This window comes from Chiloscyllium punctatum, chromosome 9 (genome assembly GCF_047496795.1).
Source record: "Chiloscyllium punctatum isolate Juve2018m chromosome 9, sChiPun1.3, whole genome shotgun sequence".
Lineage (NCBI taxonomy): Eukaryota > Metazoa > Chordata > Chondrichthyes > Orectolobiformes > Hemiscylliidae > Chiloscyllium > Chiloscyllium punctatum.
Genome location: NC_092747.1, coordinates 96,185,278 through 96,209,838, shown reverse-complemented (window position 1 = coordinate 96,209,838; position 24,561 = coordinate 96,185,278). Strand labels below are relative to the sequence as shown.

Genomic DNA, 24,561 nt, shown 5'->3' with positions numbered 1-24,561 from the left:
ACTGTAATATCATTTTAAAGTTTGAGTGTAGTTCTTGCAAATAGCTTTAAAAGTCTATGTTGCTGCTCTATAGGTTGTGTATTGAAAAGCTGCTGCTGAGGACCCAACTAATGCTGAATTGTCTCAAATGGCAGAAGTATCTACATTGGACAAGCAAGCTTAGTAAAAATGGTGGTGACACAAGACTATTAAACTTGACTAATACAGCTTTTTCTGACAGCGAGTTGTGGCTGATGGGATCATTCTTTCGAGTACAGAAAATTTGAATCAACTCGAGGTCAGGCAGCATCTGTAGAGAGGAGAGCAAAGTTGATGTTTCACCAACGGAGTCTTCAGTGCTGGAATATATTAATTATAAAAGTATTCAAAAAGAAACAGGAAATGGCAAAGACGTACTTCTATGTTGAAATGTTGTAGAACCTTAAAACAGAGAGATTGGAGAAGAAAAAGGGATGGAGAATTGACTTAAGTGACTGGGAATTAGTGGTCACACTTGAGAATAATTGGTTCTAAACAACAAAGCAGTCATGCACTGTGTGCTTGAAATGATGATGACGACGGCCTATAATATGGACAGTTTAAGAGTCCCAGTTCTTCCAAAAGAAATACCGTTGTGTTTAATTGGAAATCACCCCTATTTTGACTAACATTTAAGCATGCTTAAGCTAGACTGACTTGCACACAACAGGTACTCAAGCTGATACTAATTGGAATAATGCCATTTTTAATGTGAATTCTATGCTATTTTTTGCTTTTGACTAAAGTTTGCAAGTAGACTGAAAATTGGCAACTGTCATCGAAAGGCAGCTATGACAAGAAGGCATGTACATGCACGCACATATTGAGGAAGAGATTTTCTTTGTCTGTGAAAACAAAGCATCAAATCTGCCATAACTTGCACCATAAAATTAAAACCATAAATCCTAAGTTGAAAAGTACTTAACTTTACAAAGAGCACTGCAACTCTCAAAAGCCTTGAAGAAGGTGTCCGTCGGTTGATTTATGTTAGCCAGAGAAGGATATTCAGGTGGGGTTTTGTGCAATGGCTTAAAAATCAACCTATTCTTTAGGCACCAAAAGGTTCAAACTTAGTTTAAAACAAACCCTTATGTCAACAACACTCTCAAATTTCAAATCAAGCTATTTAAAGTAGCCCAGCTGAGGTGTCAACTTTATAGTCTGTGGATATTTGTGCTGAACTACAATCCAGGAGATATTTATAGCACCAACAAAACAGGAGTTTACATGATGAGGCAAAACTTTGAACTGGCCAAATAAAAAAAAATTACAGATGCTGGAAATCTAAAATAAAAATAAATTTCTGCAGAAACTCATCAGGTCTGGAAGTATCTATGCAGAGAAAGCCAACATTTTGGGTTGAATGACCTTTCTTCAGAACTGATTGTGACTAGAAAAAGATTGGTATAGATACTGCGAGTGGGGAGGGGAGGGGAGTGACAAGTAAGTGATAAGTGGACATGGAGCCCAGCAACTGCCATGTTCTTTCTCTGAGCTCCATTTCCACCAATTGCTTATTCTTCCCCCACACCATCTTTAGCACACATATCAATCTGTTCTGAAGAAGGGTCACTGCTTTCTCTCCACAAATGCTGTTAGACCTACTGAGTTGCTCCAGCAATTTCTGTTTTTCTTGTCCTGGAACAGTGGATTTTTCTGACCATTTAACTAGATGATAATCATGAGCACCGAGGAAAATAGTAGTCTGACGCAGTGTACAAAAAATGCTATTTTAAAATCAAATCAACATTAAGTTTGTATTGATTGTTTAGTTTTCTAGTGAAGCAAATTGCCAAAGCTGACTATAATGGGAACCTTGTTTAAAATGTTTTCAATAAGCATAGGCATCACTGAATAGGTAGCATTTATTGCCCATCCCAAAGCCCAACAGAGGTTACAGTAAACTGCCGCCTTGAAATGCTGCAGTCAGTGTATCATAGGTATACCCAAAGTGCTTTTAGAAAGGGAGTTCCAGGGCCCAGCTGCAGGGAGGGAACAACAATATAGTTTCCAAATGCACAGTACAGTTAAATAAAGAATTAAATTGAGTTTAAAAATTAAACCACATATCCTGTGCTTAAGATCAACATACACTTAAAAAAAAATGACCTTTGCCTCCAGCTTGACTTAGTAAACCTTGGTCAGTCATCCATTGTCTTGACTCAGTTGCTGTGTTCTGTCCAAGTAGAGGAGGCAAAAAGGGCAATGTGATAGACTCTAGAGACTCGGTAGAACAGCAAGTCTTCCAAAAAGGAAAATGAGGGCATTGAGCAGGAGGAGCATCACCTGTTGCATATTACAGTGCCTTGACTTTGGGTGTAAGAAGCTAAATAGGACTTAATTGACACCTGGTTTCTCATCCACATCCCGCACCTCCGCCCTCAGACCCCACCCCTCCAACCGTAACAAGGACAGAACGCCCCTGGTGCTCAGCTTCCACCCTTCCAACCTTCGCATAAACCAAATCATCCGCCGACATTTCCACCACCTCCAAATGGACCCCACCACCAGGGATAGATTTCCCTCCCCACCCCTTTCCATCTTCCACAAAGACCGTTCCCTCCGTGACTACCTGGTCAGGTCCACGCCCCCCCTACAACCCACCCTCTCATCCTGGCACCTTCCGCTGCCACCGTAGGAACTGTAAAACCTGCGCCCACACCTCCTCCCTCACCTCTATCCAAGGCCCTAAAGGAGCCTTCCACATCCATCAAAGTTTTACCTGCACATCCACTAGTATCATTTATTGTATTTGTTGCTCCCGATGCGGCCCCCTCTACATTGGGAAGACTGGGCGCCTCCTAGCAGAGCGCTTTAGGGAACATCTCCGGGACACCCGCACCAATCAACCACACCGCCCCGTGGTCCAACATTTCAACTCCCCCTCCCACTCTGCCGAGGACATGGAGGTCCTGGGCCTCCTTCACTGCCGCTCCCTCACCACCAGACGCCTGGAGGAAGAACACCTCATCTTCCACCTTGGGACACTTCAACCCCAGGGCATCAATGTGGACTTCAACGGTTTCCTCATTTCCCCTTCCCCCACCTCACCCTAGTTCCAAACTTCCAGCTCAGCACTGTCCCCATGTCTTGTCCAGATTTGTCCTACCTGCCTATCTCCTCTTCCACCTATCCACTCCACCCTCTTCTCCCTGACCTATCACCTTCATCCCCTCCCCCACTCACCTATTGTACTCTATGCTACTTTCTCCCCACCCTCCTCTAGCTTATCTCTCCACGCTTCAGGCTGCCTGAACTGCTGTGCTCTTCCAGCACCACTAATCCAGAATCTGGTTTCCAGCATCTGGATTCATTGTTTTTACCTGGTTTCAGTAGATGTAAGCTGGGTGCAGTGTTTATTTGTTGACTGTTAATCTCTTGTTGCTCAAAAGACAAGCAGTTCCTGTTTGTTCTCAATTTGTTGTTTCTTTCCTTTGCTGTTGTCGAATAAAAGTTCCAGCTGTCTGAAGGGATTCCAGAGTGTGTTGCTCCTATATTAATGAGAAAACGTTATGCTCTGCTGGGCATTAGGCCAAGAGTAGCCCTTGCCACTTTCTTAGATCTGGCTCTACCAAGTTGTACGAAGGCGATTTAACCCTTGGAGCTGTGGTTACTGTGACACCTGATCATGGCAGGTGATGAAGTAGAATAGCAATACATTTAAAAATGTGAACTTGTATTTGCAATGGAGTGTTACCTGTGCCACTTATGTGCCCTTGAAAGAGTTTCTTTTTCGTTTTCCTCCTAGTATGTGCACTATGAGGGACAGCTTTTTCTGGCAATGCTTGACCTAGAACATGACTGGTCCACTGCTAGGAATCCCAGCAGTGGTGAGTAATTAGTGAGTGAGTATGAGGACAGATCAGTTTATGTGGATTGGAGGCATAAGTGCCTGGATCAAGGAAGACTCAGAGAGGGTGCAGAATCTTTTCAAGGGGAAGAGGGGCCAGCAAGAGGTCATTGTCCACATTGGAACCAACGACATAGGCAGGGAAAGGTTGAGATTCTAAAGGGTGATTACAGAGAGTTAGGTAGGAATTTAAAAAGGGGTCCTCGAGAGTAGTAATATCTGGATTACTCCCAGTGCTACGAGCTAGTGAGGGCAGGAATAGGAGGATAGAGCAGATGAATGCAAGGCTGAGGAGCTGGTGTATGGGAGAAGGATACCTTTTTTTTGGATCATTGGAAACTCTTTTGGGGTAGAAGTGACATGTACAAGAAGGACAAATTACACCTAAATTGGAAGGGGACTAATATACTGGCAGGGACATTTGCTAGAGCTGCTCGGGAGGATTTAAACTAGTAAGGGGGTGGGGGGGCGGGGGAGCACAGGGAGATAGTGAGGAAAGACATCAATCTGAGACTGGTACAGTTGAGAACAGAAGCGAGTCAAACAGGGCAGGCAGGGACAAGATAGGACTAATAAATTAAACTGCATTTATTTCAATGCAAGGGGCCTAACAGGGAAGGCAGATGAACGCAGGGCATGCTTAGAAACATGGGACTGTGATATCAGAGCAATTACAGAAACATGGCTCAGGAATGGGCAGGACTGGCAACTTAATATTCCAGGATACAAATGCTACAGGAAGGATAGAAAGGGAGGCAAGAGAGGAAGAGGGGTGGGGTGGCATTTTTGATAAGGGATAGCATTACAACTGTGCTGAGGCAGGATATTCCTGGAAATACATCCAGGGAGGTTATTTGGGTAGAACTGAGAAATAAGAATGGGATGATCACCTTATTGGAATCATATTATAGACCCCCTAATAATCAGAGGGAAATTGAGAAACAAACATGTAAGGAGATCTCAGCTATCTGTAAGAATAATAGGGTGGTTATGGTAGGGGATTTTAACTTTCCAAACATTAGACTGGGACTGCCTTACTGTTAAGGGTTTCGATGGAGAGGAATTTGTTAAGTGTGTACAAGAAAACTTTCTAATTCAGTATGTGAATGTACCTACTAGAGAGTGTGCAAAACTTGACCTACTCTTGGGAAATAAGGCAGGGCAGGTGACTGAAGTGTCAGTCGGAGAGCACTATGGGCCAGCGACCATAATTCTATTAGATTTAAAATAATGATGGAAAAGGATAGACTGGATCTAAAAGTTGAAGTTCTAAATTGGAGAAAAGCCAATTTTGACAGTATTAGGCAAGAACATTCGTAAGCTGATTTGGGGCAGATGTTCACAGGTAAAGGGACGGCTGGAAAATGGGAAGCCTTCAGGAATGATATAATGAGAATCCAGAGGAAGTAAATTCCTGTTAGGCTGGTAGGTATAGGGAATGCTGGGTGACTAAAGAAATTGAGGGTTTGGTTAAGAAAAAGAAGGAAGCATACGTAAGGTATAGGCAGGATAGGTCAAGTGAACCCTTGGAAGAGTATAAAGGAAGTAGGAGTATACTAAAGAGGGAAATCCGGACAATAGGGGACATGAGATAGCTTTGGCAAATAGAATTAAGGAGAATCCAAACAGTTTTGACAAATACATTAAGAACAAAAGGGTAACCAGGGAGGGAATAGGGCCCATCAAAGATCTGCAAGGCGGCCTTTGTGTGAAGCTGCAGAAAATGGGGGAGATACTAAGCGAGTATTTTGCATCAGTACTTACTGTGGAAAAGGATGTGGAAGATATAGAATGTAGGGAAATAGATTGTGACATCTTGCAAAATATCCATATTACAGAGGAGGAAGTGCTGGATGTCTTGAAGCGCATATAGGTAGATAAATCCCCAGGACGTGATCAGCTGTACCCTAGAACTCTGTGGGAAGCTAGAGAAGTGATTGCTGGGCCTCTTGCTGAGATATTTGTATCATCGATAGTCACAGGTGAGGTGCTGGAAGACTGGAGGTTGGCTAACGTGGTGCCGCTGTTTAAGAAGGGTGGTAAGGACAAGCCAGGGAACTATATATAGACCAGTGAGCCTGACGGTGGTGGGCAAGTTATTGGAGGGAATCTGAGGGACAGGATGTACATGGATTTGGAAAGGCAAGGACTGATTAGGGATAGTCAACATGGTTTTGTGCGTGGGAAATCATGTCTCACAAACTTGATTGAGTTTTTTTGAGGAAGTAACAAAGAGGCTTGATGAGGGCAAAGCGGTAGATGTGATCTATATTGACTTCAGTAAGGCGTTCTACAACGTTCCGCATGGGAGACTGATTAGTACGGTTAGATCTCACGGAATACAGGGAGAACTAGCCATTTGGATACAGAACTGGCTCAAAGGTAGAAGACAGAGGGTGGTGGTGGAGGGTTGTTTTTCAGACTGGAGGCCTGTGATCAGTGGAATGCTAGAAGGATCGGTGCTGGGTCCACTACTTTTTGTAATTTACATAAATGATTTGGGTGCGAGCATAAGAGGTACAGTTAGTAAGTTTTCAGAGGACACCAAAATTGGAGGTGTAGTGGACAGTGAAGAAGGTTATCTCAGATTACAACAGGATCTTGATCGGATCAGCCAATGGGCTGATAAGTGGCAGATGGAGTTTAATTCTGATAAATGCGAGGTGCTGCATTTTGGGAAAGCAAATCTTAGCAGGACTTAGACACTTAATGGTAAGGTCCTAGGGAGTGTTGCTGAACAAAGAGACCTTGGAGTGCAGGTTCATAGCTCCTTGAAAGTGGAGTCGCAGCTAGATAGGATAGTGAAGAAGGCATTTGGTATGCTTTCCTTTATTGGTCAGAGTCCTGAGTACAGGAGTTGGGTGGTCATGTTGCAGCTGTACAGGACATTGGTTAGGCCACTGTTGGAATATTGTGTGCAGTTCTGGTCTCCTTCCTATCGGAAAGATGTTGTGAAACCTGAAAGGGTTCAGAAAAGACTTACAAGGATGTTGCCAGGGTTGGAGGATTTGAGCTATAGGGAGAGGCTGAACAGGCTGGGGCTGTTTTTCCTGGAGCGTCGGAGGTTGAGGGGTGACCTTAGAGGTTTACAAAATTGAGGGGCATGGATAGGATAAATAGACAGTCTTTTCCCTGGGGTCGGAGAGTCCAGAAATAGAGGGCATAGGTTTAGGGCAAGGGGAAAGATATAAAGGAGACCTAAGGGGCAACTTTTTCATGCAGAGATTGGTACATGTATGGAATGAGCTGCCAGAAGAAGTGGTGGAGGCTTGTACAATTGCAACATTTAAAAGACATTTGGATGGGTATATGAATAGGAAGGGTTTGGAGGGATATAAGCCCCGTGCTGGTAGGTGGGACTAGATTGGGTTGGGATATCTGGTCGGCATGGAAGGGTTGGACCGAAGGGTCCGTTTCCATGCTGTACATCTCTATGACTCTATTCTGAGGATGACCAGGAAAAATTGCAGGAAGATGTTAACAACTTGCAGATTAAGTATTTAAATATTAAGTGGAGTTTTGACATGGGATAAATTTTGGCAAGAAGAATAGAGTTTGCTTTAAAAATAAGAATCTAAATGGTGCAGAAGAACTGAGGAATTTGGGAGTTCTAATATGAAAATCACTAAAAGTAGTGACAGGTTATCAAAGCCATAAGGAAGCAAACAGAGCGCTTGGGTTTATTTTCATTTGAATTTAAAAGCAAAGACATTATACTACACGTTTGTTTAACCTTAGTTAAACCATAACTGAAGTGCTGCTTAGAATTCTAGTCACCTGTGTAAACAATGGACGCACTGAAGGTGAAGTAAAGATATGCAAAAGTGATAGAAGAAATCAAGGGTGATTTATATAGCAAATTATAATGAACAAGCTGTGTTTCATAATTAGGTAAATGTGAGGGTGAAGTAAAAGAGGCCTTTAAAATTGTGAAGATTTTCTGAGCAGTCAGTCTGTTCCCACTTGGCAGGAAGATCAACACTGGAGGCCATCATTATAAGGTTATCATTAAAAATTCAATTAAAGAATTTGGCCGAAGCATCTTAATCCATTGAGCAGCGTGTAGGCGAAGCATGCTACCACAGCAGATTGTTGAGGTGAGTACAATAGATACATTCAGAGAGAAGCTAGATACTATGGAAATATAAAGGAATTATGTTGCTGGGGTTAGTTGAAGAAAGAGAGGAGATTGCTTAAGTGGAGAATAAATGTTGGTATTGTATGGTTAGATTGAATGGTCTGCTTGTGTGCTGTCAATCCTCTGTAACTTCTAAAAGTGGTTTTATCACAAAGAATTCAGCATTTTATATCTGTCAATTCGTCATGAATTGCAAATGGTCGTTATTTATATGCTTATACCCACTAAGCAAAAATTGTTGTGTCGATGTCTTCTGCCTATGTTAAGAAGAGCCTAATTAATCATTTTCTTAGCTCCAAATTATTGCAGGTGAACCCAGGAGTGTAAACACTCAAGGCCAAAATGAGGGAAGGGATTAGAGTAGAAAGGAGCACAAGACTTGTGATAAGAAAGAAACAGCAGTAATACTGTAACTGTGCAGTAGCTGATTGTCACATCAAATATGTCATAAATAGAGTTTCAATTATAACTTTAATTACATGGAAGATTATATTTCCAAATAATTCAGCTTGCATTTCTACATGTGTGTTGTTGTTAGAATTAATTGAGTTTTTTGCATCGGTTTTGACTCACTGACACACTGTTGACTCTAAAATCAGAAGACTGTGTTCACTTCCCATTCCTTTGCAAATCATCTTGAGTTTGCAATTCAGTGCATTATTGAGTGGGTACTGCCTGTCAGAGATAGTCATTCAGCTGGTGTGTTAAATTGAGATTCAATCTGTTCTTTTAAATGGGCATAAAAGATTCCAGGGTACTATTATATGAACCTCCTATTATATTCTCCTCTGTGAATGAATTGAATTGAATTGAATTTATTGTCACGTGGCACTGTGAAAAGCTTTGTGAGCAATACAAGCAGATCACTTATTTATTTTTCTATGCTAGTTAACTAATAGCTAAACAGCAGCAAAAACAAAAACACAGATACTGGTGAATGTTAAGCATTTGTGAGCCCATTCAGTATTCTAACAACAGAAGAGTCGAAACTGTTACAAAACCTGTCCTGGCCAATATCTCTTTCTTGGTCAGCATCTGGTCATGTTTGCTGGTTGTGTGCACCTTGCTGCAAGTTAATCCATGTCTCCCTATATTACAATTATAGTTGCAGTTGCTCCGTTTCTGTTCTAAGTCTCTTTATAGGAATCAAAATTATTTTGTGCCAAAGGCAGGGAGGGGGCAAATCAGAGCAACTGTAATTTTTTTTTTGTTAAGTTTTAAAGTAGCATTGGTAAATGATCTTCTTCAGGTAATATATGGCTGAGATATCTCCAAGTAGAGGGTTAAACTTAAATTCAGATTTTTCAAATTTAAGCTTACCTTGTTGTACGTACAGGAGTAGATTTGGTACAGTTGGAAATAAGATTGGAGATTATTACCTTAAAGGAGAAGGAGGTGACAAAATAAGGGTATTTCAGAGTACTAGAGGTAAAAGGCCCTTAGACCCATTGTTTTTGCCCAGCGCATACTCCATCATCTAACTGTTACAATCCCATTTTTGAGATCTTGGCCCACAGCCTTGTATGTCTTGGTATTAAAGGTGTACATCTAAATATTTCTTAAATGTTATGAGGGCTTCTGCTTTTAACACTTCAAGACTGAGAGTTCCAGATTCCCACCACCTATGAGTGAATTATTTTTCCTCATATCATCTCTAAACCTCCTGCCCCTTACCTTAAATCTGTGCCACCTAATCATTGATCCCTCCACCAAGGGAATAAGTTCCATTCTGTCTACCTTGTCTATGCCTTTCATAATTTTAAACATCTCAATCATGTCCCCACTCAGTCTCCTCTGCTTCAAGGAAAGCTACCCTACTCCAGCCAATATAGTCATAACTGAAACTCTCCAGCCTAGCATCCTCTCCAGTGCAAACACGTCCCTCCTTAAAATGGATTCCAGAGCTGCATACTATAGTCTATCTGTGGCATAACCAACTTTTTATGCCATTCTAGCATACCTCCCTGCTCTGAAATTCTCTGCATCGGCTAATAAATCACATATGCCTCTTAACTCCTTTATCTACTTGTCCCTTTACCTTTAAGGAACCAGTGGACATTAACATCAAGGTCCCTTTGATCCTCAGTGTTTCCCAGTGTCCTACCATTCATATTTCCTTGCTTTGTTTGTCCTACCTAAGTGCCTCGCCTCACACTTTTATCTTGAGTGAATTCCTTTTACCACTGATCAGCCCATTATATCCACCTGTATTCTAGGTCTAACCTCATTATTTTCCATCAATCGATGTTTGTCTCAGCTGCAAGCTCAGTAATTAATTGTTCTGTGTATGTATACCACAAACAGCAAGGACCCCAACACTGTTCCCTGCAAAATGGACATGGACACATGAACACTCCTCGACCATCTTCCTCTGCCTCCTGCCACTTAGTCCTTTCTGGATACAATTAGCCAAATTTCCTTGGATCCCATGGACTCCTACTTTGCTATCAATTTCCCCTGAGGGATCTTATCAACAGCCTTCTGAAGTCCAAATAGACTAGGTCAAAAGCATTGCCCTCATCTAAACACCTAGTTAGAGAGTCAGAGACTTTCAGAACAGAAACAGACCATTCGGTCCACTTTGTCCATGCCAACCAGATATCCTAACCAAATCTCGTCTCATTTGCTAGCACTTGGCCCATATTCCTCTAAACACTCCCTATTCATATACCCATCCAGATGCCTTTTAAATGCTGTAATTGTACCAGCCTCCTCCACTTCCTCTGGCAGCTCATTCCATTCATGCACACCCTGTGCATGAAAAAGTTGCCCCCGAGGTTCCTTTTATACCTTTCCCCTCTCACCCTGAACCTATGCCCTCTAGTTCTGTCTCTGTCTCTCTCCTTCCCCCCACCTCACCCCACCCCAGCCCAGTCACATCTTGGAAAAATCCAATCAGGTTGGGGGTTAAAATGACCTCCTTCTGAAAACCACAGTGATTGTTCTTGATTAATCCTTGCATCTGCAAGTACTGATTAATTCTGTCCCTCAAATTTGCTTCCAAATGTTTCTCCACCAGAGTTTTAGTTGTCCCACCTATTATATCCATTATGCTATAAACATAATTATGTGAACTTTATCTTAACTGCTGAAGTCCACATTTGGTGACTATTGTCGCAGGGTTTACCACCTTAAGCAGATTAGCTTAAATTTTATTTGAGGCAATGAATTTGCACTATCAACAAAATGCAAAGTGAAGGTGCTCTGTGAGCTTTGTGTATAGAACTTAACAGAAAGAAATGTTGTTCACAATTAGATAGTAAATGGTAACACTCATTTTAAGAAATGTGTTTTAAAAAGTTGCACTGTTCTGCCCAAATATATCACTTTCACAATTTTTCCACACTGTTATACAATTTAAGTTGTTCAATTCCATTTAATCACTTTTTAAAAAAAAATGATTTTCTTTGAAACAGGACATTGCCAGGGTTGGAGGCTTTGAGCTATAGGGAGAGTTTGAACAGGCTGGGGCTATTTTCCCTGGAGCACTGTAGGCTGAGGGGTGACCTTGAAAGAGGTTTATAAAATCATGAGGGGCATGGATAGAATAAATAGACAAGGTCATTTCCTTGGGGTGGGGAAGTCTAGAACAAGAGGACATAGATTTATTTTATATTTTTCCCCTCTCACCTTAAACCTAAGGGGCAAATTTTTTCATGCAGAAGGTGGTACATGTATGGAATGAGCTGCCAGAGGAAGTGTGGAGGCCAATACAATTGCAACATATAAAGGCATCTGGATGGGTATAGGAATAGGAAGGGTTTAGAGAGATATGGGCCACATGCTGGCAGGTGGGACTAGATTGGTTTGGGATATCTGGTCAGTGTGGACAAGATGAACAGAAGGGTCTGTTTCTGTGCTGTACATCTCTATGATTCTAAACAAGTATTAAACATTGCAACTGTTGTTTTGTTAATACCTTTGGGGAAGATTTTCTTGAGTCATTATATCCTGGTGACATCGTAAACAAGTGGAAAATTGCCTCAATTACTTTTTTCTGTTAAATGAAAACAGAATTTATTAGAATGTCTGTATGATTTTATTAGAAATAAGAACTGGTGAAAATGTTGTCACTATGTTTGCAACATTGCAAACATAATCTCCATTTCCCAACATTATTACAAAAAAAATTGTACATTCTTCAAATAATTTCTCTTTTAAAACTACTTCATTTGAAGTTTAAGGTGATATTTTACTGGATATCATATAAGTAAGATACAATGTGGAGATATGGTGGTGCAGAAATGTTAGTAACATATATTTAAACTTTTTCTGATTATAATTCAAAATTGCATACTTTCACATAAAGCATTGTGTCGCCTTACAAATATAGGAGGAAGACTTTCCACCAAGAGATGACTTCAATGATGCTGACCAACTGAGAGTAGGCAATGACGGCATCTTCATGTTAGCATTTTTCAGTAAGTCTGCATCAATTTCTTGTGGTTTGGATTTTATTCAATTAAAACATTAGAATAATGTCATTTATTCAGCAGCTTGAACCCTCTAGAACACATATAAATTGTAATAATGATTTCTCGTTCTAAGTTTTGCATTACATATGAATAGATTTAGTAGGTGAAAGGATTTCATAGAACTCTGCAATAAAGTAAATGAACACTGGTTTATAATTTAGAATAATACTTACAACACTGTTCGTAGGCTTTGCTTATCATGTTTGCTTATAGCATAGAGCTTTTTATTCTCTCATGGGGTGTAGGCATTGCTGGCTAGTGAGCTGCAATCTTGAACCGCTACCATCTGTCTACTGTAGGCAGATCCATATTGCCATTAGGCAGTGTTTCCAAGATTTTGGCCCATCAACAAAGAAAGAACAGCAATGTATTTCCAAGTCTTGATGATGAGTGGCTTAGAAGGGAACTTGCAGGTGGTGGTGTTCCCAAGAATCTTCTGCCTTTGTCCTTCTAGATGGAAATGATTGTGGGTTTGGAAGGTGCTATCCAAGGACCTAACAGTATCATTGAATGCTTGGCATGGTTTGTGACAAAGTTAAGCGGTGTAGAATTTCTATCAGTTTTCTATCATTATCACTGATAATGGATTGAATCGCTCCTTTTTAATACCTTTTCCTTCAATGTACATTTTGGGATTTGTGTTTATAATATTGTGCGGTTTGACTTTCTAAAGTAAAGAGCTTGATTTGGCCCATCAATAACATCTGAATGACTGGCTTTTTCTTCTTTTGCTTTTTGTTTTTAATTAATTATCTCTATTTTAAATAGCTTTGTGAAATAAATGCACTAATTTTAGAATTATTACATCTAAATCTTTTGTTCTTTTTGAATATTTCCATTGAGCATAAAACATGGTTACATCTCGGACACGACAATTTTTCTGTCCAACTTAAACAGTAAACCTCTCCTTATGTCGATTGCAGTGACTTTCGAACAACTAATATTGCATTATCATAAATAGAAAATGTTAATTCTGTTTGTTTGAAGAAATATTTATTTGGTAATCTATTATAAATTTATTTTTTCTTTGTCTTGTTCAAAGTGTTTCTTAGCCCTTGAATACTGTACATCATAGAACTTTGTTGACTCCAAGTTCTCCACTGCTGTGAACTTTCCTGAATCTGCATTGGCCGAATCTTTAAGAATTTGATGAAGTCCCCTTCATTTTTTTTCCTTGAGTCAAGTCTCAAAGCAGGTCATCTCTTCTGATATCTCCAAATTTTATAAAATTTCTAAATTTAGAAATCAGATCCATTGTTTCTCCGGATTGCCTCTGAAAAAGGTGTATTAACCTTTGTAACACACCCAAAACTGAGCACAGTACATCAAATGCACTGCACAAGGCCTAGTACACATTCAAGTTAACCCTCAGTAGTATAATTATGTGCCATTAGTTTAAATCTCCTGTTGAATTGGTAATTTTAACAGTCTGTACATCAACCACTCCTCAGCATGCAGTTGTGGTTTACAAACTAGAATCTGTGGCTCAAAGATGAAGGAAAGACAGCAAAGCAAGCATCGGCATAGTAATGTTCAAAGATGGCAATGGTATGGATAAAGGACTGAGGTAGAATGGAAATGTACCATGATGCACTAACGCAAATAAGATGAGTTTTGTTTAATCTTCTGACTCTACACTTGTCTGAGCTAAATTCTATGTGACATTTGTCTGTTCCACTTACATAATTTGTTAATCCTTTATTACAAATTGGTTACCTGCCCAGTTTATTGTCATGTGCAAACTGGGCCTTTTGATAGTAACTTATATTTGTAAAGCACCTTTCATGTAAAGAAACGTATGGGTGTCTTATACTAGGTGTAATGCGATTCACAACCAACTCAGGAAAAGAAATATCAGGAGCGCAGATTCAAATTTTGAGGTGGACTTTACAGCTGGAGACAGCAGAAGTGGAGACATTTTAAAAGGTTGTCGCAGAGAAGAGGATTAAATCAGAAGGAGGACCACAGAGAGGACTGTCTAAGGAACAATATTTGGAGGGAAAGTACGTCTAAAGACGAGAAAAATTGGGTTTTGCAATGCAGTTGAATCTATAGATGAGGTAAACATTTTAAACTGAAATGTGTTGCCAAAGTTTGTTAGCCAAGACAGATGCTCACCCTTAACAATTTCTCCTTTGAATCCTCCCACTTCCTCCAGATCAAAGGGGTAGCCATGGGCACACGTATGGGCCCCAGCTATGCCTGTCTCTTTGTTGGCTACGTAGAGCAGTTGATCTTCCGTAATTACACCGGCACCACTCCCCACCTCTTCCTCCGCTACATTGATGACTGCATTGGCGCCACCTCGTGCTCCCGCGAGGAGGTTGAGCAATTCATCAACTTCACCAACACATTCCACCCTGACCGTAAATTTACCTGGACCATCTCTGACACCTCCCTCCCCTTCCTGGACCTCTCCATCTCCATTAATGATGACCGACATGACACTGACATTTTTTACAAACCCACCGACTCCCACAGCTACCTGGATTACACCTCTTCCCACCCTACCTCTTGCAAAAATGCCATCCCGTATTCCCAATTCCTCCGCCTCCGCCGGATCTGCTCCAGGAGGACCAGTTCCACCACAGAACACACCAGATGGCCTCCTTCTTTAGAGACCGCAATTTCCCTTCCCACATGGTTAAAGATGCCCTCCAATGCATCTCGTCTACATCCCGCACCTCCGCCCTCAGACCCCACTCCTCCAACCGTAACAAGGACAGAACACCCCTGGTGCTCACCTTCCACCCTACCAACCTTCGCATAAACCAAATCATCCACCGACATTTCCGCCACCTCCAAACAGACCCCACCACCAGGAATATATTTCCCTTCACACCCCTTTCCGCCTTCTGCAAAGACCATTCGCTCTGTGACTACCTGGTCAGGTCCACGCCCCCAAACAACCCAATCTCCAATCCTGGCACTTTCCCCTGCCACTGCAGGAACTGTTAAACCTGCGCCCATACCTCCTCTCTCACCTCTATCCAAGGCCCTAAAGGAGCCTTCCACATCCATCAAAGTTTTACTTGCACATCCACTAATATCATTTATTGTATCAGTTGCTCCTGATGCGGTCTCCTCTACATTGGGGAGACTGGGCGCCTCCTAGCAGAGCGCTTTAGGGAACATCTCCGGGACACCCGCACCAATCAACCAAACCGCCCCGTGGCCCAACATTTCAACTCCCCCTCCCACTCTGCCGAGGACATGGAGGTCCTGGGCCTCCTTCACCACCAGGCGCCTGGAGGAAGAACGCCTCATCTTCCGCCTCGGAACACTTCAACCCCAGGGCATCAATGTGGACTTCAACGGTTTCCTCATTTCCCCTTCCCCCACCTCACCCTCGTTCTAAACTTACAGCTCAGTAACTGTCCCCATGTCTTGTCCAGATTTGTCCTACCTGCCTATCTCCTTTTCCACCTATCCACTCCACCCTCTCCTCCCTGACCTATCACATTCAACCCCTCCCCCACTCACCGATTGTACTCAATGCTACTTTCTCCCCACCCCCATCCTCCTCTAGCTTATCTCTCCACGCTTCAGGCTCACTGCCTTTATTCCTGATGAAGGGCTTTTGCCTGAAACTTTGATTTCGAAGCTACTTGGATGCTGCCTGAACTGCTGTGCTCTTCCAGCACCACTAATCCAGATGATGGATTTCTAGCATGGGTAGGTTGTTCTGAGATACTGTGAAGAATGGGCCTCAGAAGCATGAGAAGTGAACTGATATGGAACATGTAAAATTTGGAGAGGACTTGTGGATTGGTGCCAACAGGCTGTTTTCCTCATTTTGAGAGTCTAGAATTAGAAGCATAACTCCCCAGGATTTGGAAGGCAGTGTTGTAGTGGTAATGTCACAGAAATAGTAATCCAGAAACCCAAGCTGGGGATATTGGTTCAAATCCTATCATGGCAGGTGATGAAATTCAAATTCAATAAAAACTTCTGGAATAAAAAGCTATTCACTTGATGACTATAGAATGTTTGTGATCTCTATTCCAGATGGAACTTGAGTATATTCAAGGCTGAAAGCGACAGATTTTTGGACCCTGAAAGTATTGAAAAAATATTGGAGACAAGGTTCAAGATCAGTCACATGTCTATATATCTATAGGCTTGACGAGTATAAGAGCTAGAGTCAAATATAGGACAACCGATATCCTTCCCTAATTAGAATCAGTTTTAGAAATTGACTCTGATATATAAGGGTTTAAGCATGCAAATTTGTACTGTCAAGTTTTGTAGTTACATTCCATACCCTTTGGTAATGTAACTTGAAGCACTTAGTATTCATGGACTATTCATGCCATCTTGTGGAATTTTGTGGAATTGCTGTGATGGTCTTGGAATGCATATACTGGATTAGTGGTGTTGGAAGAGCACAGCAGTTCAGGCAGCATCCAACGAGCAGCGAAATCAACATTTCGGGCAAAAGCCCTTCGGATGCTGCCTGAACTGCTGTGCTCTTCCAGCACCACTAATCCAGTATTTGGTTTTCAGCATCTGCAGTCATTGTTTTTACCTTGGAATGCATATAACCCAGCAAATACTTGAAATGCTGTTTTCTGAGGAGTATTCCATTAAGTACAACTTGTACAATTGTTCTTTTTTATTCTCCATTCAGATAGTCTTCAAACATTGTAGGAGCTTGGTTAAATTTGATATTGTGTTGGGTGTTATGTACAGAGGAACCTTGATTATCTGAAGGACAGAGGCAGGGAGTATTTTGTTTGGTTAACGATGCAAGATAACATAGCCACGCATTGGGACCTTGTGATCTTGTTCAGATCATCCGAAATTCGGTTATCGAATGTGGGATAATCGAGGTTCCTCTGTATTAGGCACACTCTTACTCTAAACTTTAGCTGCTCTGCTGGCTAGTGATACACAATCTCCTATCCTGCCTGTATAAAGCTGAAGAAACTGCATAGCTGGAACACTAATTTCTTCAACGTTTTAGAAAGGTCTCTGATTTGAGCATTACAATTTTTTGACTAATATGACTATGCCTAACGAGATTTGTTTTTAAGGAGTTGGGGGGTGGGGTGGAATTCTTAAGCGAGGCTTTTAGCTTTGCATTTGAAAAGACAGCATTGTTCTGTGATGTTAATAAGCAAGGGGAAATTCTTTCATGCGATCAGAACACCTGCACACCTGGTAGCTGACACATTTTTACCCATTTTAGATAGCTCTCTCACATTGGCACCTAAAGAGGCTGCATAAAATGACTGGACCCAATATTAATTGGGTTGCAAACCGGCCACACTCTATCCAGACATCTGTCTGTTTCAGCTTCAGATAGGTGTGTTATGCTTGAAATCTGAATGGACTCCCTTTTCATTAGACAAGAAAGCTTCTGTACCCATTCATTTCTTCATCTGAATCAGGATATTATCAAAGTCCTTCCAAGGACAAAGGAAAGATATTTAAGGAACCACTGTTTACTGTGGTGATTCACTAGCTTGTCCTCTGTTTCACAAATGTATGTTGCTGCAGAATCTTCACATAAGATCAAAGTTCGGATCATGAAATTACAATGTAGGAGTAAGTCATTGACCCATTGTACCCATAATAGAATCTCAATTGATGCCAGTTTGCTTCTTTTTCTTTACCTATCCTCACATTGTTTCATATTTTTAGATAGCTAGCCATTTCAGATGATTCCATTGCAGTCTCAATATCGCAGTCCTCCAACAAAGCTGTTTTCTAATAGTTTTCGGGAGAGGCTGAATAGTCTGAGACTGTTTTCCCTGGAGTGTCGGAGGCTGACTTGTGTACTTATACAGGTTTATAAAATCATAAATAGACAAGGTCTTTTCCCCCAGGATGGGACAGGTTTAGGGCGGGGGGAGAATAAAAAAAACCTAAGGGGCAACTTTTTCACACAGAGGGTGGTGCGTGTGTGGAATGAGCTGCCAAAGGAAGTGGTGGAGGCTGATGCAATTACAGCATTTAAAAGGCATTTAGATGGGTATATGAATAGTAAGGGTTTAGAGAGATATGAACCAAGTGCTAGCAAATGGGACTAGATTATGTTAGGATATCTGGTCCACATGGACGAGATGGACTGAAGGGCTGTTTTGGTGCTGTACATCTCTGTGACTTTGACTGTACAACCTACTATTGAATAAAAATATTATGCCCTCTATTCTTTCTTTTGGTACAAATCATTAGTTAATACCGCTGTATTAATTTTGACAGATTCCTCAAAATTTTGACTGTGATTGATGTATTGAGTATTTAACTTTAAACATCTTACTGATATGCATATCATGCTGCATTTTTCGAAGCATATTAAGGATGAGGTTTCTAAATTCTTGGAAGAGCAGAGTCTGATTAGAACAAGTCAACATGGATTTAGTAAAGGGAGGTCATGCCTGACAAACCTGTTGGAATTTTTTGAAGAGGTAACAAGTAGGTTAGACCAGGGAAACCCAGTGGATGTGGTCTATCTAGACTTTCAAAAGGCCTTTGATAAGGTGCCAGACGGGAGGCTGCTGAGCAAGGTGAGGGCCCATGGTGTTCGAGGTGAGCTGCTGGGATGGATTGACGATTGGCTGTCTAACAGAAGGCAGAGAGTTGGGATAAAAGGTTCTTTTTCAGAATGGCAGCCGGTGACGAGCGGTGTCCCGCAGGGTTCGGTGCTGGGGCCACAGCTGTTCGCATTATATATTAATGATTTGGATGAGGGAACCGGGGGCATTCTAGCGAAGTTTGCCGACGATACGAAGTTAGGTGGACAGGCAGGTAGTACTGAGGAAGTGGGGAGGCTACAGAAGGATCTAGACAGGTTGGGAGAGTGGTCCAGGAAATGGCTGATGGAATTTAACGTGAGCAAGTGCGAGGTCTTGCACTTTGGCAAAAAGAATAAAAGCATGGACTACTTTCTAAATGGTGAGAAAATTAATAAAGCCAAAGCACAAAGGGATCTGGGAGTGCTAGTCCAGGATTCTTTAAAGGTAAACATGCAGGTTGAGTCCGTGATTAAGAAAGCGAATGCAATGTTGTCTCTTATCTCAAGAGGGTTGGAATATAAAAGCAGAGATGTACTACTAAGACTTTATAAAGCTCTGGTTAGGCCCCCATTTGGAATACTGTGTCCAGTTTTGGTCCCCACACCTCAGGAAGGACATACTGGCACTGGAACGTGTCCAGCGGAGATTCACACGGATGATCCCTGGAATGACAGGTCTAGCATATGAGGAACGGCTGAGGATACTGGGATTGTATTCGTTGGAGTTTAGAAGATTAAGGGGAGACTTAATAGAGACGTACAAAATAATACATGGCTTGGAAAAGGTGGATGCTAGGAAATTGTTTCCGTTAGACGAGGAGACTAGGACCCGTGGACACAGCCTTAGAATTAGAGGGGGTCATTTCAGAACAGAAATGCGGAGACATTTCTTTAGCCAGAGAGTGGTGGGCCTGTGGAATTCATTGCCACGGAGTGCAGTGGAAGCCAGGACGCTAAATGTCTTCAAGGCCGAGATTGATAGATTCTTGTTGTCTAGAGGAATTAAGGGCTACGGGGAGAACGCTGGTAAGTGGAGCTGAAATGCGCATCAGCCATGATTGAATGGCGGAGTGGACTCGATGGGCCGAATGGCCTTCCTTCCACTCCTATGTCTTATGGTCTTATGGACCTCATATACCGTATTAGGAATATCCTTTATCTCCTGTTTTGTTCAGGCTATCTCGAAGTAAAGCCCCATTTTTCTGTATGGTTCAGGCCATTTGAACCTCTACACTATCTCCTTCATTTTCTGTGTGTCTCCTCCTTTCTTGTTTCCTTTTTTTTTTCACCCTTCACTTAAATACTTTTCCATAATTTCACTTTTGGTATGAAATTTCTTGTGTTTTATTTTAAAATTAGGTCTCTGTCATTGCTCCCCCACCCATCATTTGCCCCTACCTACTTATTGCCCTACGCTGGGGCCATTCTGCAGTCCCTGTTTGGGTTTCTTACATGTCTGTTACAATTGTACTGCCTGGTGAAAGTCTGGAATGTGTCTGGAATACATACTCTCCACTGCTTCACAGTCACTTCTCTTTCACACGCTTCTCTGCCTGCTCCATGTTCTTTCACACTTTTTCTACCTTCATAATTTGTTTCCCTACCCATTCTTGTTTTTTAGTTTTTAATTTGTTCACACTGTTCCTTCTTGGTTTCTCCTCTTTGATCGCTGCATTGTAAACTTTTGAGGTAAACCCAAGTGGGGAAGGAACCATTTATATGTATGCATCTCACTCAAATGTTTGAGAGTTGCTATCAATTTCTTTTCAAATTCCTATTACCACCATGATAAATCAACCATTTCTGAAGACAGAGCTTTCTAGAAAGGAATGCTTCTCATTGTTATTACTATGTGATTGTCTGTGGGTTATTTAAAAGTTATATTTCTGTGGTTGAATGATATTGGGGCAAAAATAATGCATGCTTTTCATGCAACAGGTTTCACAAAATGCTTTACAGCCAATGAATTTGAATTCGTGTTGTAATTTAGCAAACTCAGAGCCAGTTTGAACACAGCAAGGTCGCACTAAAGCTACTTGATAATTGTCAGATACTTTTTTGTGATGATAAAGGACTGCTATGTTTTTTTTATGGCATAATGCCATGGGATCTTTTATGTCCACTTGGAAGGTCCTAGCTTTAACATCTCATCCAAAAGACAGCATCTCTGACAATTAAAAACTCTCAACCCTGTACTGCATTGTCAGTTTTGATATTTGTACCCAAGACCTGTGATACTTCAATTTAGAAACCTGTGCCTCAGAGGTGAGAGTGCTCCCAATCTAGCGATGTCTGATCCAAATAGGAATTAAATTCAGCCTGTGGCAAGGAATTGAACATCTGTTATACAGTTTGTTACAGGAAAGGGGCGTCAAAAGGTTTATGTTGAAGGAAAGATGTGATCATTGTTGAGCTCATATGCAATGATTGGGAGAATTTATTAATACAATAGCTACCTTATCGTAAAGGTATACAGGCTATGAAGTAGCAGCAGCAGATTTTAATAAAGGTCTATTTCTTCCATTTCTTGAACGAAGTAACAGATAAAATGTCAAATGGCAAGCATAAAGGTAATATGGACCATTTAACTGAGAAACATGTTCATAGTAGACCATCATTAATATACTTGCCGTCTATAGAGTTTGCTCTGCTGTCAGTAGAACAGGTCCAGTTTCGATTCTTTTAAAATTCCAGTCTATTATGCTGCTACCCACTTACATCTTTAACAGCATCAGCATCCACTGCGAATGTTCACTTCAAAGTTTACTATATACAGCCAAGTACACAATGCGTCGCCCTTGAATTTTTTTTTGTGTGGCCAGAAGCGCACAGATTATTATGGGATAAGGCCTGCTTGACACCCTCAGTGCCTCGTGAGATCATTACCCATTATTGATCTGATAAGTTGGTTTACCATCTTGTTGCTTGCCTTGGCCTTAATGCTCCCTTTATAGTGTTTATTATTTTGCAGATTTACAAGCCTCAGTCCATGGCACTATGTATATTGTTCAGTGGGTTGCCTTGAATCCTGCAGCACATTTGTCGAAAATATTCATGCACAATGTGATGAGCAGTTTGATCTGGATGACCATAGTCACATGCTCGGCTGTCCTCCTGAGTTGCATTTGTGAAGGAGGTGTAATGTCCTTTAGTAGAGAGAGTTGATTTTTTTTTGTGTCCACTTTTTGATGGGGGTTATAGCTTGGAGGTACTAATACCTGATCATGCAACAGATCTTTGGCACTTTTTATGTTAACCCAGAATTGCACTATTTGTCATTTTCTGTTAAAATCTCTATCATACAAAGTATTCTCAGAGCTTAAAAAAACGTGTATGATTTGAGTTTTACTTTCAGTATGTTTATTTTATTCTTTCTTAGGATGTGCATATCCCTGGCTGGGTCAGCATTTATTGTCCAACCCTAATTTGCCCATGAGAAGTTGTCAGTGAGCTCCCTGTTGAGCCACTGTGGTAAGTTTGGTTTAGTATGCTCCTGATGCTGGTAGGAAGTGAATTCTAGGATTTTTCACCAGTGACAGTGATTCGAGATATAGTTCCAAATCAGAATGGTATGTGACTTGAGGGGAACTTCCTGGTGATGGCGTTGCCATCTATTGCCTGTTCTCCTGGATGGTAGAGATTGTGGGTTTAGAAGCTGCTATTGAAGGATCCTTGGTGAGATGCTGCAGTGCATGTTGTATGTGATACACACCGCTGCCACTGTCAGTTCTTGGTGGGAGGAGTGAATGTTTAAAGTTTCATTATGTTGTAAGGCAGTATTTCCCAAACCTTTTCCAACTATGTCTACAATTCAAGGTTTGAAAATTGTTATGACTCCTCAGTGTGAACTACAGGGTGTGGATGGAGGAGGACTATGTAAACAAGGGCCAGTGGGATACTTGGCCAGAGTTCCATGGGTGGCCATTGCTGCCTCAGAACACACAACCCCAGAACTCCAGCTTGCAACCCTACTTGGAGTTCTTGGAAGCCCTATTCCAAGGTTTGTGTTCCAAGGTTCAAATTAATTAAAAAGTAACATCACAAGAAAACACTTAACTGTTTAGTTATTATTTTGCTCACTTATCTTTTGAAACTCAGAATTTATCAGGTAAAAACAATGACTGCAGATGCTGGAAACCAGATTCTGGATTAGTGGTGCTGGAAGGGCACAGTAGTTCAGGCAGCATCCAAGTAGCTTCGAAATCGACGTTTCGGGCAAAAGCCTTTCATCTCAGAATTTATCAGTCATTTTAAGGGCTTATTATTATTAGTAAAGTTTACTGCTTGTAATAAAGCTCTGTGGGAATAGTGAGGTTAACTAGTTAAATAAAAACAAAATTAATTATCTCTTAATAAAGATGGCAGGACAGGTGATTTGTTGTAACTGCAGGATATGAGGGTTCCTAGATACCGGTGTGATCCAGGGCGTGCACATCTGCAGTTCTGAGAGTTCCAAGTTTGAGCTGGAGACCAAGTTATTTACACTGACATATCAGGGAAGGGAAAGTTAGCTGGACACATTGTTTGCAATAGTATGACTGTCTCATGGTATGATCAGATGAATCTACTCTATGGTTAGGGACAGGAGTGTGTGACTGGAGTAAGGCATGTAACATGACCGCAAATGTAGAATTGGAGGAGCCGCTGTCTTGTTAATTGTCTAACAGCTTCAAGGTTCTTGCAGCCTTGATGGATGAAAGCAGTTTTTGCAGAGTGATGCATGAATTGATCATGGCACCGCAGTACTGGAAGTCATTGGAGAAGAAAGTGTTCATCAGAAAGCTATGGTAAAAGGGAATAGCATAGTCAAGGAAATGGTCACAGTTCTTTGCAACTGAAGAATGCAGGGCTGGATAACTGTGTGGTCTACTCATGCCAAGGTTTGTGATGTCTGTTCCAGGCTGAAGAGAAAATTTTGTGGAAAAGGAGAATTCAATGGTCAGATGTAGCTGTAAGGGACAAAGTGTATGAACCTTAGAGTGCATCAACAGATAAAATCAGAGGTTCCAAAAGTTAAAAGACAGAACTAAAGACCCTGTATCTGAATGTACATGGCATTCATAATGAAACAGATTATTTGCACTGTCAATCAGTATTAACTGCATAAGATCTGATTGCCATTGCAAAGATATAGCTTCAAGATAACAAAATCTGGGTTCTGAATATTTAAGGGTTGCGGAAGAAAAGCTAGCGGGATAGGTCTGTTGATTGAGGATGACATTAGTGTAATAGAGAGAGAGGAAGATGAGAAATAGTGAAGGTAACAAATTGCTGGTGGGAGTGCTTTAAAAAAATCTCTAACCACACTATAGGATAGTTAGACATAATGGGGCCTCATGAGAAAGGTACAGCAATAATCATGGGTGATTTTAACCTAATATATATTGGATTAGTCAGATTTCTAAAGGTATCCTGGATGATAAGTCAGTATGTTTTCATGACAGTTTTTTTTTCAATAGCACATTCTCGAACAAATAAAAATGTAAACTATACTGGACCCGGCAATGATTCATGACCACATTAAAAATGGTATCCCTGGATAGCAGTGATCTTAAATGAT

General features: G+C 41.2%; 1 protein-coding gene across 2 annotated transcripts in view; it reads left to right on the top strand.

Annotated features, from left to right (window-relative positions):
- ndfip2 (Nedd4 family interacting protein 2) overlaps positions 1-24,561 on the top strand; it is a 108,398-nt gene that overhangs the window by 51,036 nt on the left and 32,801 nt on the right. For both annotated transcript variants that reach the window (XM_072577910.1, XM_072577912.1), the window contains one exon: positions 12,340-12,427. In XM_072577910.1, the coding sequence (XP_072434011.1) occupies positions 12,340-12,427 (88 nt within the window). The remainder of the gene's footprint in view (positions 1-12,339; positions 12,428-24,561) is intronic.